This window comes from Perna viridis, chromosome 13 (assembly GCF_037379345.1).
Source record: "Perna viridis isolate PV_CMFRI_1.1 ecotype Kerala chromosome 13, ASM3737934v1, whole genome shotgun sequence".
In the NCBI taxonomy this organism is placed as follows: Eukaryota; Metazoa; Mollusca; class Bivalvia; order Mytilida; family Mytilidae; genus Perna; species Perna viridis.
Window position 1 is genome coordinate 979,764 of NC_142457.1, and position 15,529 is coordinate 995,292.

The window sequence follows — 15,529 nt, forward strand, 5'->3', positions numbered from 1 at the left end:
TTCCGCTAGAATCTTGGTTCCTTGGATTACTCCTTGATAAAGGATACCAAAATAGCAAAACTATTTTGAGACTTGGATGACGGATATTGCTTTACCAATTCTATAAAAGTAGGTAACATTTTATATGAGGAATGGCATAGTAGATTTTTAATCTTGCAACGAATTAATGAATCCAAATCAAAATTCATTATAAGTTAAAATTTGTGTACAGACGATCTCAAATTGATATACTTTTAGGTTAATTGAAAATTTACTTTATATATCTTTTGATTAACATTGTTAACTAGAAATGACGTCACGTTCATTGTCGTTTTATCGGTAAATCATTTTAAATGGTAAATGATTATATGGATAATGATAACATATAGAAAGATCGATTGAACAGTATAAAACATTTTCGTCCGCTCACCTGATTGACGTCAATAGCGTTATTGTTTTTTGTCCTTTTTTATTACCTCTATGTTGTAATTGTTTGCATTTTATCTTAACTGTACAGTTTTCATGAACTGACCATTTTCTTCATTTTTGGTGTCTCTGGATTTTCCGTCCAGTTTGATGTTTCGGTTAAATGAAATTTTGCTAATGTTTTAAACGCAAATTGTTGGTTGTAGAATTGTTTTTGTCTAGTGTTTCTTTCTACAGTGTTCATATACAGTTAATAAGGTATCTATCACGATTTCGTTAAAAATGTGGAAATAGTCTTATATGATACGTTACTTACCTTTAATTTATCAATGAGATCGAATATGTTATCTAAATGTAACAAATAAATCGTTGACAAATATCATTACTAACAAGACAGACGTTAAATATTCGAATGAGTGCATTAGGTCTCTTTTGATCTTCATAACAAAGTCATATGTATTGATTTAATAATCATAACAATTATCAGATGATATAAAAAAAAGAAGAAAAGAAAACAATATTCGGTGGTTGCGTTAATTGGAATGATTTCGTTTTAACTTATTTGAACCATGGCTTCATAAAAAGATCCGAATGAAGTAAAAAGGCTCTTCTTCATTTTTTATCAATAATGAGGAGTTTTTACAAAAAGTAAAAACATTTCTATCTTCTTTACGCATTGCAATGAGCCTAATTTCGCCGAGTAGAAGAAACATTTCGTTTCTCATTGTTTCGAAAATTCTACACATTGCAAGCACAAAAACCATGATATCTTGTAACACATGTGTTATGGTGTCGTAGTACTGGCATATCGTAAGTCATTTGTGTTCTTAAAACGTCTGTTACCACAGTCGGAGATGTTTCGCTTTAACAGCAATTTGAACTAAACACTACTGCATCTCTATTGGCACAACCCTTGTTCTAAACTCGTCTTTGATGTAAAACAATGTTCTAGAAAATAGAAACATTCATGTTGTTACATTAATTAACTTTTGTTTTAATTTGGTGTTTAAGACAGTAAAATTTAAAAGTCATAACATGTGGGAGTTGAAACCACGATACAATACCTGATTTTTAAATTGAAAAGCACTACTATATATTTTCATTTAGCTCTTAAAGGACCATATATAATAATAATTGACGGTTTTATATTTTAATAATATTTAATATATCCTTATATTAAAACTTATTAGTAGAGTCATTATCTTCTGTAAGGACACAAAGGTAACATCTAAAACCTTTCTACACTCTCGTACTGTATCTCCCTATAATGAATCCCTATATGAGTTCTCCGACATAACATTAATGCATAAGGCACCTTAGTATAAGGACATACTTAATGTTATTTTTGTACTTTCTGCACTAGATAAGGTTTGTGTAACTATTTGTTGATTTTTATGTTTTCTTTTGTTTTTATTCAGTTGTCGTTTGTATTGGTTTATACATGTAACTGATACTTAGTTAAACATGAGTAATGATGTCCTAATGTCAATAGTGTTTGACCATGTTGCGGATTTGAATTATTGTTGCTAGATTATTATTGAATTATACTCACTTGCATTATGACTGGTGCCTCTGGCGGAGCAGGACATACTTACTCTTTGTAAGTACCTGATGTCGTTCCCGGTGTTTTGAGGGAGCTAACGTTCAAAATGCTTGCGCTTTAGTTTTTTGTTGAAAGTCTTGTTTCCCTTATCTTCATTTTTTTTATGTGTAATCTTTTTTATTCGGTCTGTTATATTGTGTATGTAGAAGTGTCTGTTTCATGTGTTTTTTTTTTACATCCAATGTTTGTTATCAGAGGTAGACGTAGAAAATAATAGCAGTGATAAGACCTTTACTGCTATCACATTCTTAAAGAGGAGATTGTGGAAAACCATAAATCTGTGCTATCCTCTTTTGGTCTCTCTACCAAGGACGATGATTGTGATTTACCGTATTTGTACTGGATTCCTAAACTCCACAAGAATCCATACAAACAACGTTAAATAGCTGGATCTGCCAAATATACCACCAAATCTCTTTCAAAGCTTTTAACTTCTATACTCATAACTGTCAAAGATGGTCTGCCGTTCTACCTCAACACTTGTTACTGCCGTAGTGGTATTAATGCAATGTTGATCCTGAAAAATGATAGATCGTTTGGAGACAATCAGTTCAAGACTATTATCTGAATATAATAGTATTAAAACCTATGATTTTTCAAAGCGTATAATTCTATTTCCCATACTCAGTTAAAATCCCGACTTAAAAACATTATACATCGTTGTTTTTCCAAAAAAGATGGTACACCTAGATACAAATATATAGTTAATGGTAAAGATTCCTCATACTTTGTAAGAAATAATTCCAAATCATCTTCCAAATATACAGATGGAGATGTTTACAAAATGCAGGAATTTTTAATCGACAACATATTTGTCCAGTGTGATGGACATGTTTTTAACAAACAGTCGGCATTCCAATGGGAAAAATGGTGCTCCTTTACTTGCTGACCTATTCCTTCACTCTTATGAGGCTGACTTTATAGCTGATCTGATCAGAAAGAAAGAATATCGTTTGGCTAGATTCTTTAATCTCAGTTTCTGCCATATAGATGACGTATTATTTTTAAACAATCCTAGTTTTGGGGATTAGATACATCAATTCTACCCCAAAGAACTTGAGATAAAGGATACTACAGACACTTTTAAATCAGCGTCATATCTTGACCTACACTTAGATATCGATGGTAAAGGATAACTATTGACCCAACTTTACGACAAACGTGATGACTTTTCCTTCAGAATTGGCAACTTTCCGTTCATCTGTGGCAACATCCCTTCTGCGTATGGAGTGTTCATATCACAACTCATACGTTATGCCGGAGCTTGCCGACACTATGTAAACTTTTTGTATCGCGCTAGAATTCTAACAAATAGGCCTCTGGAACAGGGCTATGTTGCAATAAAATTAATGTCATCACAACAGAAGTTTTATGGTCGTCATCATGAACTCGTGGATCGTTACGTTGTATCCATCTACGCTATGAAAACTGATTTGTTCTTCGTGTCATAGTTTTCTTTTCCTCCTCGTTTGTCTACCCTGGACTTGACTTTTTATGAGCAACTCGGTGGGTGTTTCTAGAAAAGCAGATGACGCTTACCCTACCGGTGCACCTGGTCCATGCTCCCAGCGTTTAGTGGAGTCCTGGTTGCATGTTTGCTTTTGTTACTTTGTATGTATGATTTTAATTACTCCATGTTCTTTGTTGTGTATGTCTGTTTTCCATGTCTGGTCTTTGTCCCTGGATTACATTCTTACATGTGATTACCGCTATAGCCTTGGTACCCTTGATTACTCATATTTAATATTTGGTTTTATATTATTTAAATATATATTTGATTGCTACTAACATCTTGATTCTACCTCGATATTAGTCTCAAGTAAAGCTCTGTCCTAAAACTAGACAGAAGTGTATGATTAATGTAGACCTCAAAGAAACTTTAAAACTAAAAGTACAAGTTGGAGATATTTACACTTACTATTTTACTAAGTTCTTCAGTAGAGAAGAACGAGAAAATTTCCCGACATAATTTTTAAACTTAATTAAATAAAAAAAACTATTTCACCAAGGTATTAATCACAGAAAAAGTTTTTTAGAACGTATCAAATGTATTTGAACAGTTTCATTGATTATCATGAGATATCATGGATCAACCTTAACTGATCCATACTAGATTATTTTCCTCACCTATAAAGTACTGCAATTTTTTTTTAAATTTATTTATTCAATATAAAGATGTACATAATATACTGTTAAAATATACTACAAACATATTCAAAATGATGCGTCAAGAAAGACAACTTCAACACTACTTCAATATAGGAAATTGTTAAAATACACAGTAGTTTCGCCAATCATGTTATAAATACCTTGTACGAGACAAATTTGTCCACTAAATATAAAGATGCATATACTAATAATAAAATAAACAAACTTATAATAGCCGCTGTTTATAAAACTGAAACCGTACAGTACTGACTATAATGTAATTATTAGTATATTGTAAGATTCTTTTGTAATATTAAGCTACAATGCTTCACGTGGTAGTCATTGAGCTGCAATGTTTCACGTGGTAGTCATTGAGCTACAATGTTTCACGTGGTAGTCATTGAGCTGCAGTGCTTCACGTGGTAGTCATTGAACTGCAATGCTTCACTTGGTAGTCATTGAGCTGCAATGCTTTACGTGGTAGTCATTGGGCTGCAATGCTTCACGTGGTAGTCATTGAGCTGCAATGCTTCACGTGGTAGTCATTGAGCTACAATGCTTCACGTGGTAGTCATTGAGCTGCAATGTTTCACTTGGTAGTCATTGAGCTGCAATGCTTCACTTGGTAGTCATTGAGCTACAATGCTTCACTTGATAGCCATTGGGATACAATGCTTCACGTGGTAGTCATTGGGATACAATGCTTCACTTGGTAGTCATTGGTGGGTTTCATTTCCACCTTTGTTCATCTAAAGTTAAATAGTTACGAGTAAGTTTATATTTTTCAAATAAATACTACCAAAATGTACTTAAATTTCCATAACTCGGTGATTTTGTGCAGCTAAATTAACGACGAATTAGGGTTATGCTTGGTACTAAACTGATCGCCAACAAAACTGATTATTGATCTGTAAATGCTAATTCTATCAGCCCTGCTTGATAAATATTGTAATTTATAGATATTTTATATTAATATTTTTACAACATTGTTTAACTTGTTCTTTTTAATCACATGTTGATCAATGACATCTAATCCTTTACACTAGGTGGTCTTCTCTATCGCTTTTTTTCCCTACCGAAAATAGTTTGCATTGTATGCTACAGTAACCAGATCGTATATTTGGCTTCTTGAATTGGGTAAAATAAAATTTGATTCAGAGCAAAATTCATATACATGTATTTCATTTTTGCAACTTCTCAAGACGATATTTGATACGTACGAAAATGCCTCTCAATAGAAGAAGAAAGATGGAGACGTATAACCCGAAAATTGTTTGATACGTAATATCATTAAAGTAAAATAAACATAAGATTTAAAATGTTTCGGGCATAAAATCACACATTAATTGTACGTTTATTGTGTTGATTCCAATAGTCTAGGTATAATTAATACGTACGTGTGAATTGATTTTTGAAATAAATTATTCTTTACTATATTTTCTGTCAAGACACTTTCAAAAGCGTTATTTCTATGGATCATACAATTGTACTTATTTATCATCCCATAACACCAACCGGCGTTTCTGTGTCGATTCTACTGTATATATCTTGACTGTTCAACTCTTCGAATGTCTATCATTGGAGAGCTTAAAAGTTAAATGAGATTAAAGTCATTTATCATTTCAAGAAAATGAGTACAAACGACGTTATAAAAAATAATACAGAGTCCAGCTTCCAGTCTTTGAAACGCGTAGGACATTATCATGTAATAGGTAAACAATTTAAGCATTAATGTAAGCCCAACATCTTACAACAGTTACAACAGTAACAATTATCAAGTATCTCAGATTAACTTAATTCAAAATGTCTTTTGTCTCCAAAATCAGAGTTTGTGCGAGAAAAAGAGATTAACCCATTTAATATGAAAATAAAACCATCATAAAGTACTAAAACAAGCAAAAACGAAATTACATATCGAAAGACAATTATGAATATGCATTAACATACACTTCCAACACCCAGCTCATTTATTGTACGGTATGGATTTTCCTTTTCCCTGTTGTACTGACAATTATTTTGACTTTGCATTTGCTAATACTGACGTTCAGGTTCATAACCTCGGCTGAGATGCATGTAAAGTGGCGGTTGACTAGATTAATTTATATACAAAGGTGTATTTCTACTAACGGATCCCGCGGTATGCGTAAGACTGAAATGATTCATGTGTATCATTGTTATTTAAACACTTGTGTCATTTATTAAATGTTCATTTGGCAGATCTGCAGATCTATGAACAGATCGAACACAAGAGAGAGAGAGAGAGAGAGAGAGAGAGAGAGAGAGAGAGAGAGAAACACCTAAAAAATGAAAAGAAATATAATAATATAAAGAAATATAAAAAAAAAGCAACACATTTATATTTCAAGGCCGTACAACTCGACATCCCTTCATCACCTGCGTATGGAGTTTTCATATAACAACTCATACGTTATGCCAGAGCTTGCCGTAACTATGTATACTTTTTGTGTTGTGATAGAATTCTAACAAATAGGCTTCTGGAACAGGGTTATGTTGCTACAAGATTAAAGTCATTACTACTGAAGTTTTATGGTCGCATTCATGAACTTGTGGATCGTTATGGTGTATCAATCTGCGCCATGAATACTGATTTGTTCATTGCGTCATAGTTTTCCTTTCCTCATTCGTCTACCCTGGACTTGACTTTTTATGACCAACTCGGCGGGTGTTTCTAGGAAAGCAGAGAACGCTTACCCTACCGGTGGACTTGGTCCATGCTCCCATTTTTTAGTGAAGTCAGAGTTGCTCATATGCTTATCTTACATTGTATGTATTATTTTAGTTATTTAATGCCCTTTGTTGTGTATGTCTGTTTTCCATGATTGGTCTTTGTCCCTGAATTACTTTCTTTTGATTTCCGCTAGAATCTTGGTTCCCATGATTACTCTTTCAATTAATTTTCATTCTGACTGAATGCGTTAGTCCAAAGTTACATAAATTTAAAACAAATCAGCATTTATTTTAAACGACCTGAAAAGAAACATAAATAATTGAATATAAGGTTTTGTAAATTATGATACTTTATTGTCTTCTCGTTCACTACCATTGTAATATATCAACTGATAATTGAATTACTTTTCTTTTAAAATTCTTATATTAGCTTTATTTCCTGCACACTACTACTAAAACACAAATCAAGATAAGTATAACCATTCCACATGAACCAACATCTGCACCTGAAACAAAACAAGAACAAAGATTATTAATTAATACTACCCATGCGTGACTGCATTTTTTCCCAAAACTATTATAATTTTAAAATGTGATACTTTTATATGTTGTAAATCAAATGATGTACTCGAATAGTTATAGTTAGTTTGCAGTTGAAATTGTAAAACAACATATAATAAATTACACCGGAATAAACCCAACGCTATAATTGATTTTCCGCGTAGACCGAACCTATGATGTATGCTGCACATATCTATATGTTATCCCACAAATTTTGCCAGATCTAAAACTAAAGAAATGAACAGATCACAGCGTTATTTCCCTTTACTCTAAAATTTCTACTGCTTATCTTTCATTAAAGTAAATTGCAAACAAAGATTCATTCTTTGTAAAAAAAAAAAAAAAAAAAAACAAGAACAGTAGAAAAAACATGAGAATGTTATAATTAACGGTTGAAATGTTTGGTTTTTTTTTTTTTTCAAATAAAATTTGACATGTACCGTCTTCCATGGACATGAAATCCTCATTGATTTACTTTAGTTCTGCGAGTTTAGTGTTATACAAACCAAATATTGCTGTTTTAATGGCATGTTCGGCGGTGTGCCTGATACATGCATTTGATGTATATTTCGTATGTAGATTGCATCTGAAAAGTGTAGTTTAAATTGCTCAAGGCTTGTTTTGTCATAATCATTCGGCTTTACTTGTCGGTTTTTTGTTTTTTGTTTGTTTGTTTGCTTTTTTTTTCACTTCTATATTTTACTTTACACACCGAACGAAAGGTTGGTTTTATAATTTTAATATGCATTACATTTGTATCTGCAACTAACTCTACTATCTCTGTCAACGTAGCAATTACCATTGTTTCCACAAAGGTCTTTATATGGGGTCAGACTGCATTTATGATGGCAACTATAATCATTAGTTATGTATATGTGTCCAGGTTGACAAATCAAACTATTGTGTACTACACTTTGTACAGAGGCTGTAACAAAATTAATATCTGTAATGAAAAAAATTATCTACATTTCACGAGAATAAACAAAATTTCTTATTTATAAAAGTAAATAATAAGGAAGCATACTCCCAAATGTGTTGAAAAGTGTATATTTTGGATACAGTATGTGGACCTAGAAATCCATTTAGAAAAAAGAGCAATGTGCCATATACCTTCATTCCAAGGGTCATTTTTTTCATGTGTATATTTCCTCTTTGTTAAATGCTACTGATGGTTGCATAAGTGAAGGAAGCACTCTTAAATGTTATTCTCATTTAAATCTTTCGAAAGTAAAATTAGTTCCTAAAACAGGCATGAATCATAAAAATAAAACTGGAAAAAACTATGAGCAAAGCACATTTGGTAATACCCCCACCTCCATCCCCAGAATTCATACCCTGTAAGTGATTAAGTAGTTTAAGCACTCAGATAGGTGAGGAAATAGGAGGTTCACAATGTCATCATGTAATAAAGAATTAAATTCCATTCAGTGGCTGTAGAGGAGTTTCGGATAAGAAGAAGGTTCTTCCCCTTGTTAATAAATGAAAAAAATCATATTTTGCATCAGCAAACCCCAAAAAGCATTCAGATGGTAAAATCAAATAAGAAGAATCAGAATACAGAATCTGTGAAAGTTTCATCGAATTCATTCAATTTAACTAGAGTCAAATAGAGTTGTTGATTTGAACAGGAGATGGACGAACGGAAAACAGACTGACAGAAACGGTGATCATTACATACCTCCCGCTTTTCAAGCCTAGGTTATAAAAACTGACCGTTGCTCTGCAGTTTGTCCGTTTTTATTTTGTTTCTCTTTACTTTATATATAACATACTCGTCAGTGTCATAAAACATAAATAGACTTGTATTTTGTTCCGGTTAGTTTAAAAAAAAGGAAAAAAAAAAACCAAATGTCAAAATATGCTTACATAGATTTAATTTAACCAGGATATTATCCAAATTATCCACTGTTTTAAGTTCGCTGACTGGAAAGTTTCCACTATTTACTATTGTCTTATTTAAACTAAGTAATGCATCAGCGACTTCATTAACCTCTGACTGAGATGTTGGAGATATCATCGTAACTGTATAATTACACTGAATGCTTCCTGGTCTTAAATAGATAAAAATACAGGGAAATCTCTTCAATTCGAACCCTACAAAATACGTTTACCTCTTTGAACAAATTACTTTTGAAAGACAATTTCTATCAGTTAAGTTGGAACTTTTGAAATATGAACGTCAGTCTGAATCGATCCAAATCTAAATACTTCTCCGTATGTATAATGATCGGACAAAAAGGTGTGGCACATTAAGGATTTACCAAGTATTTATACCTGATATAAACTCCAGAAATAACCATCAAAGCGTTTGTTACATTTGTCTTATTTAGATACTGATTGGTTAAATTTAATTGAAATGCACTATAGGACAATGGCGCACTTTTTTCTTACATTAGCAGTCAAAATATCTACGTTATAGATGCTTCTAAGTTACATGATGTATCCATAGATGGATAAAAAGACTCTTGGACTTCATCACATTAGAACCAAACTCTATTCTATACCTTTCACTCTACTACACTTTCTTTACAAAACAAGTCTTGAAACTGACCCTACATCATCATTATGCAGAATTGTTGCCATCATTTTGGATATTGGTTTCCAAACTTTTAAAATCAGTTTGTGTGAAAAGTCAAGTTGACGAAAAACGATCATTTCTTCCACTACCGTTGGTCAACAAAGGTATAGATGCAATTAATGCTAACAACCTCCATCACAAAAACGTTACCAACAAAATTCTCCCATATTTCAAAGACACATCCATAACAATTATTTCATATTACCATACTTCACCCATTGCATACAAAATTTTCAATTATAAAAGGCTATTGCAAAACCTCAAGATGGAGGCCTTCACGGCTAAACCACCTGAATGTTCTTGCAAAAACTCTCCATTCAAATATCGCCCTTCTGGTCACGTCGTTACGGGGAATTTAACCATCATCGAAAACGAATCTCTGCGTAATATCCTTTCTAAAGGTCTCAAGTACCGTGAACCATGCCCCATAAATTGGAATTCTGATTTTAAAGTCCTTATGAATGCCATGGAAGATTGCGCAGGAAAATGGATAAAACGAGAACAAGGAGACATTGATTTTCTGTCAGAGTGGTTAAAAGCCGTGAGCTCTTTAATTTTGAATCAAATGACAGTTTTAAGTATGTCAATGATCAGCTTTCAAAGAACCTGATGTAGCAAAAACATTGTCTACTATAATGACAAATATGTTGTAGTACCAGCAGACAAAGCCCAATACAACATCGTTTTTGTCTGCAAAACGTTTTACATCCTATGTTTATTATCAGAGGTGGACGTAGAAAATAATAGCAGTGATAAGACCTATGATTGTGATTTACCGTCTATGTACTGGATTCCGAAACTCCACAATAATCCATACAAACAACGTTAAATAGCTGGATCTGCAAAATGTACAACCAAACCTCTCACAAAACTTTTAACTTCTGTACTCACAGCTGTCAAAGAGGGTCTGCAGTACTACCACAACACTTGTTACTCCCGTAGTGGTATTAATTCAATGTGGATCCTGAAAAATTCGAAAGATCTTTTGGAGACAATCAGTTCAAGAATATTATAAAAATATAATAGCATTAAAACCTATGATTTTTCAACACTGTATACTTCTATTCCCCATACTCAGTAAAAATCCCGACTTAAAAACATTACACATCGTTTTTTTTCCAAAAAAGATACACCTAGATATAAATATATAGTTCTTGGTAGAGTTTCCTCATACTTTGTAAGAAATAATTCCAAATTATCTTCCAAATGTACAGAAGATATTTACAAAATGCTGGAAATTTTAATCGACAACATATTTGTTCAATGTTGTGGACGTGTTTTTCAACAAACTGTCGTCATTCCGATGGGAACAAATTGTGCTCTTCTACTTGCTGACCCATTCCTTCATTCTTTTGAGGTTGACTTTATAGCTGATCTGATCCAAAAGAAAGAAAATCATTTAGCTAGATCCTTTAAACTCAGTTTGCGCAATATAGATGACCTATTATCTTTAAACAATCCGAATTTCAGGGATTTCATACATCGCATCTATCACAACGGACTTGAGATAAAGGATACTATAGACACTCTGAAGTCGGCCTCGTATCTTGATCTACACTTCGAAATCGATGGTAAAGGAAAACTATTGTCCAAACTTTACGGCAAACGTGATGACTTTTCATTCAGAATTATCAACTTTCCTTTCATCTGTGGCAACATCCTTTCAGCGCCTGCGTATGGCGTGTTCATATCACAACTCATACGTTATGCCAGAACTTCCCGAAACTACGCAGATTTTTTTGTATCGCGCTAAATTCTGACAAGTAGGCTTCTGGAACCGGGTTATGTTGCTACAGGATTGAAGTCATTACTACAAAAGTAATTGAACTCGTGGATCGTTACAGTGCATCCAATTATGACTTTATCAATACTCCTTTTTCAAAGCTGATAAAACCTTTGAATATTTATTGAATATTTAAGTATTAATCCAAAGAAAGTTCAGAGAGCATCAATTGTAGAGGTGATACAAAAAAGAAACATCAAATAAACGATACTATTTTAATATAAATATTTTTACTTAACTATAATTCTTCCTATTTTTCGCAGAAAATTATGTATTTAACAGCCACTTTAAGAAAACAAATCGTGACCGATACCTCTTGTTGAGTACCGGCCAGTTCTTGAATGATCTATATGAATTTAATCCAAATATGCACCAAACGGATGGAGAAACCAAGACATGTTATGTGATATGTTACTTTTTTTGAATAAAAATTAAAATTGATGTGTTTTAATTGCATAAATCGCCTACTGCCTGATGTTCATGACGACTGATACTTAAGTCCTACAAATGAAAGGTATTAACTATATTATCAAACTCATAATCATATATCGGGAATGGAGATAAATACTGCGTGGATTTTAATACATCGAAATAAATATAGATTAATAGAATGATTAATTTGGAAGAGTGAATAACCAAAATGTTATCATGAGTGCCGAAGAACGCCTTGATTTAAGGAGTGTGCGGATCTTGATCAGTGCACGAATTAAATCTTAATGCATTCTTTGCACGTATGATACAAATGTAACCTTATTATTCACGATAACCAATTGATTATCCTATTTAATATGTAGATTTTCCTTATAATTCGTTGCTTTTTTCAACATAAATTTTATTTTTTTAGTAAACGGCGGATTGATATATTGATTGATGTTTGTGTTGTAAAGTTTTGGCGAGAAAGTCCGAGTATTAAATTATCGAATTAATTTCACATTGTGAATCATCGATATTTTCACACAGGAAACATTTGGTAAATAATTAATATCTACTTTCAAAGTACTTTTCGTGGATTAGTTAAAATGCCAAAGTTCGTGGATTCTTGAAATCGTGGATTTGAGGTTTTCAGTACACACATTAATTTGAATCTGCTTTTCGTTGGAAACCAAATTCCGTGGTCTGGATCATTCACTAAAACAACGAAAATTGGTACCCCACGAGCAAAAGTACTTTCAAATTACATAATAACAGTTTCTAATGATCCGGTTATGTAATCTTACAGATCTGTTAAATGTTTGAACAAGTTCTGCACATTTTGAGGATATTCTGTTGCTTAGATCTGAGGTAAAATTTCCCTTTACAACAATGGTCATATCTAGTTGGGTTATGGTCATATCTGCAAAACAAATACTATGCATTTTAAGCAACAGCACCACTGTAGATGACAGATATCAGAATTTCGCCGTACTACATCACAATAACCTGTGCGGAGATCTCCGCAATAAAACAGTTGCTGCTATTTCTAAAAACTATTCATTTTGAGAAGCAAAGGAAAAACCTATCACTTGAGGTTAGATGAAGTCGAAGATAATTGGGTCATTTCATTACTACAATAGTTGGTTTGGTGAAGAAAAAGCTTTTACGTAGCTACGCCCATGAGGTATCAAACCTGATGTCAGGCTATTATTTATAGGTAAGGTTCTCAATACAACGCCATTAATAATTATGCGACCTTCTTGTGATCTTTTCGTAATTTTCTGAACTAAAATCTCAACATCTGCGTGTCAATTTCGTGTGTTCAATGCGAAACTTCGTCCAAGAATTCTTAGATTCGTTTGTTAATTTGTTGTTAATCAAATGCGGTGTTCCTAAATTATAAGTTTCATATTCATATTGTCATGCCTCTTGTATGATTTTCGTGACGTAATCAAAATCATAAACCTTTACCTATAGAAGTGTTTACTCGCCTTTCAGCATACATAACGTGACTGGTTGTCAAAAGAAGTAAACCACCGATACAAACCCCTGAAATTTAATGTATAATAATCTTTATTAGCAGTGTTTAGTGTTTCTATGTTGTTATGTATTCAGTTTGCATCAAAGAGTAATCAGGGGAACCAAGGTTATAGGGTAATCAAAAGAATGTAATCCAGGGACAAAGACCAGACATGGAAAACACACATACACAACAAAGAACATAAAGTAACTAAAATCATACATACAAAGTAGCAAAAGTAAATGAGCAACTCAGACTCCACTAAAAACTGGGAGCATGGACCAGGTGCACCGGTCAAAACATTAAGATAATGATTAAGTATCAAAACATTAAGATAATGATTAAGTATGTGTATTTGGGTTTAAAACTTAAAAGCTGTTTAATATGTTCACCATAACTTGCAAATCGAATGCAAATAGGAAACAAAATCATGGTTTCATCATTTGTTTTACATACTTGTAAGGACCATTATGCCGTCTTTGTCTCTCTGTATCTGGTATATAACTGCAAATGGTGTGGTCAAAGTTCACAATGAGAAAAGCCAGCTTAGACAAAATTCCAACTATTTTCAAACAACCACCTTTTATCTGAAAGTAATTCAGCATATGTCATTATAAAATTTATTACAAGAAGGGCATGACTAGAAGGAAGTTTAAGGATATCAATCATATGTTTACAGGGAACGAGGTCACCATTGCGGTAATCTATATAAGCGACGTAATCTATGGCAAAGTCATATGTCAGGCTGTAATTAGAAAAGAATTAGAGATAGTTAAAACATTGAGTAGAACTCGTCATATTTCATTGGCATATGATTACAAAATTATTTTCAAATTTCAGTTTTTTTTTCCGCTGGTAATTGCAAAAGCTCTGATTATTCTTATTATTAATTCATGAACACATGTATATTCACCAAATTAGAGAGTTATTTTACCTTGACTTAAACGACAAATGACTAACATACATTATATGTTTTTGAAAATATTAGATATCCAGCGTTAGGATAACACGAATCGACAAAGGCAATAGTATATACAATTTTTCGATCAAAAGTTTAATATATCATTATGATAATTAATTCTTTGCTACAAAAAAAAAACTTTGGGATTTAAATTGTGCTTTTTTTTTCACTGGATCCCTCATTATCTGTTCATTTTTCAGTCGAGTAGAGTATTTAAAATTCGTGCATGTCCTTAGTCTCACTGTTGTGATACTGCTCTTGTACCAGTGTTTCAAGAATTTTGGTCTCAACGAACGTATATAAACGTATGGTAAGAGACACCAAATAACTGGAACAGACATTGAATGATGTGCATTACTTTTGTTACCTCTTAATTAATAGCTTGTAAAATTGAAACAAATCTTACCTTATCCGCAGCTCGGTTATCAATTCATCACAATAAAAACCAAATAAAGTAAAGTACCTTTGAAACATAAAACACCTTATCATCTCTGACAAATGTATAAAATAAAACATGTACACTTTAACGCAAAAATACCTATATCTTTAAATAACAAACCTACTCGTTTTATTTTATTAAAAATCAATGAATGAACTTTGCATCTAATTCAATAAATTTTTGTTTTGTGCAATAAAGATTTATACATCTGAGATACAGAACCTATGTACAAACAGTCATTTATATTTATAAAAAGAGCAAATGTAATTGTAATTCAATTTTTACATACTATGGGAAGTTTACAGACCTTATTGATATATTTGTAGGTTACGACGTCTGCATTTATACTTGAATAAAACTATAAGGATATCTATTGATCAGTACAAATGTAAAATCGTTATAATTAAACGCCATTTTATCATATAACCTA

General features: G+C 32.5%; 1 protein-coding gene across 1 annotated transcript; it reads right to left on the reverse strand.

The window, feature by feature from the left end:
* Positions 1-4,244: 4,244 nt before the first annotated feature.
* Positions 4,245-15,217, reverse strand: LOC148599162 (uncharacterized). The gene is made up of 7 exons (XM_088559077.1): positions 15,067-15,217; positions 14,156-14,286; positions 13,651-13,728; positions 9,272-13,099; positions 8,205-8,330; positions 7,250-7,350; positions 4,245-5,742 (listed from the first exon to the last, which is right to left on the reverse strand). The coding sequence occupies exons 4-6, from the start codon at positions 9,420-9,422 to the stop codon at positions 7,277-7,279; spliced, it is 351 nt and encodes a 116-aa protein (XP_088415203.1). The 5' UTR covers positions 9,423-13,099; positions 13,651-13,728; positions 14,156-14,286; positions 15,067-15,217; the 3' UTR covers positions 4,245-5,742; positions 7,250-7,276.
* Between the last annotated feature and the right edge of the window lie 312 nt (positions 15,218-15,529).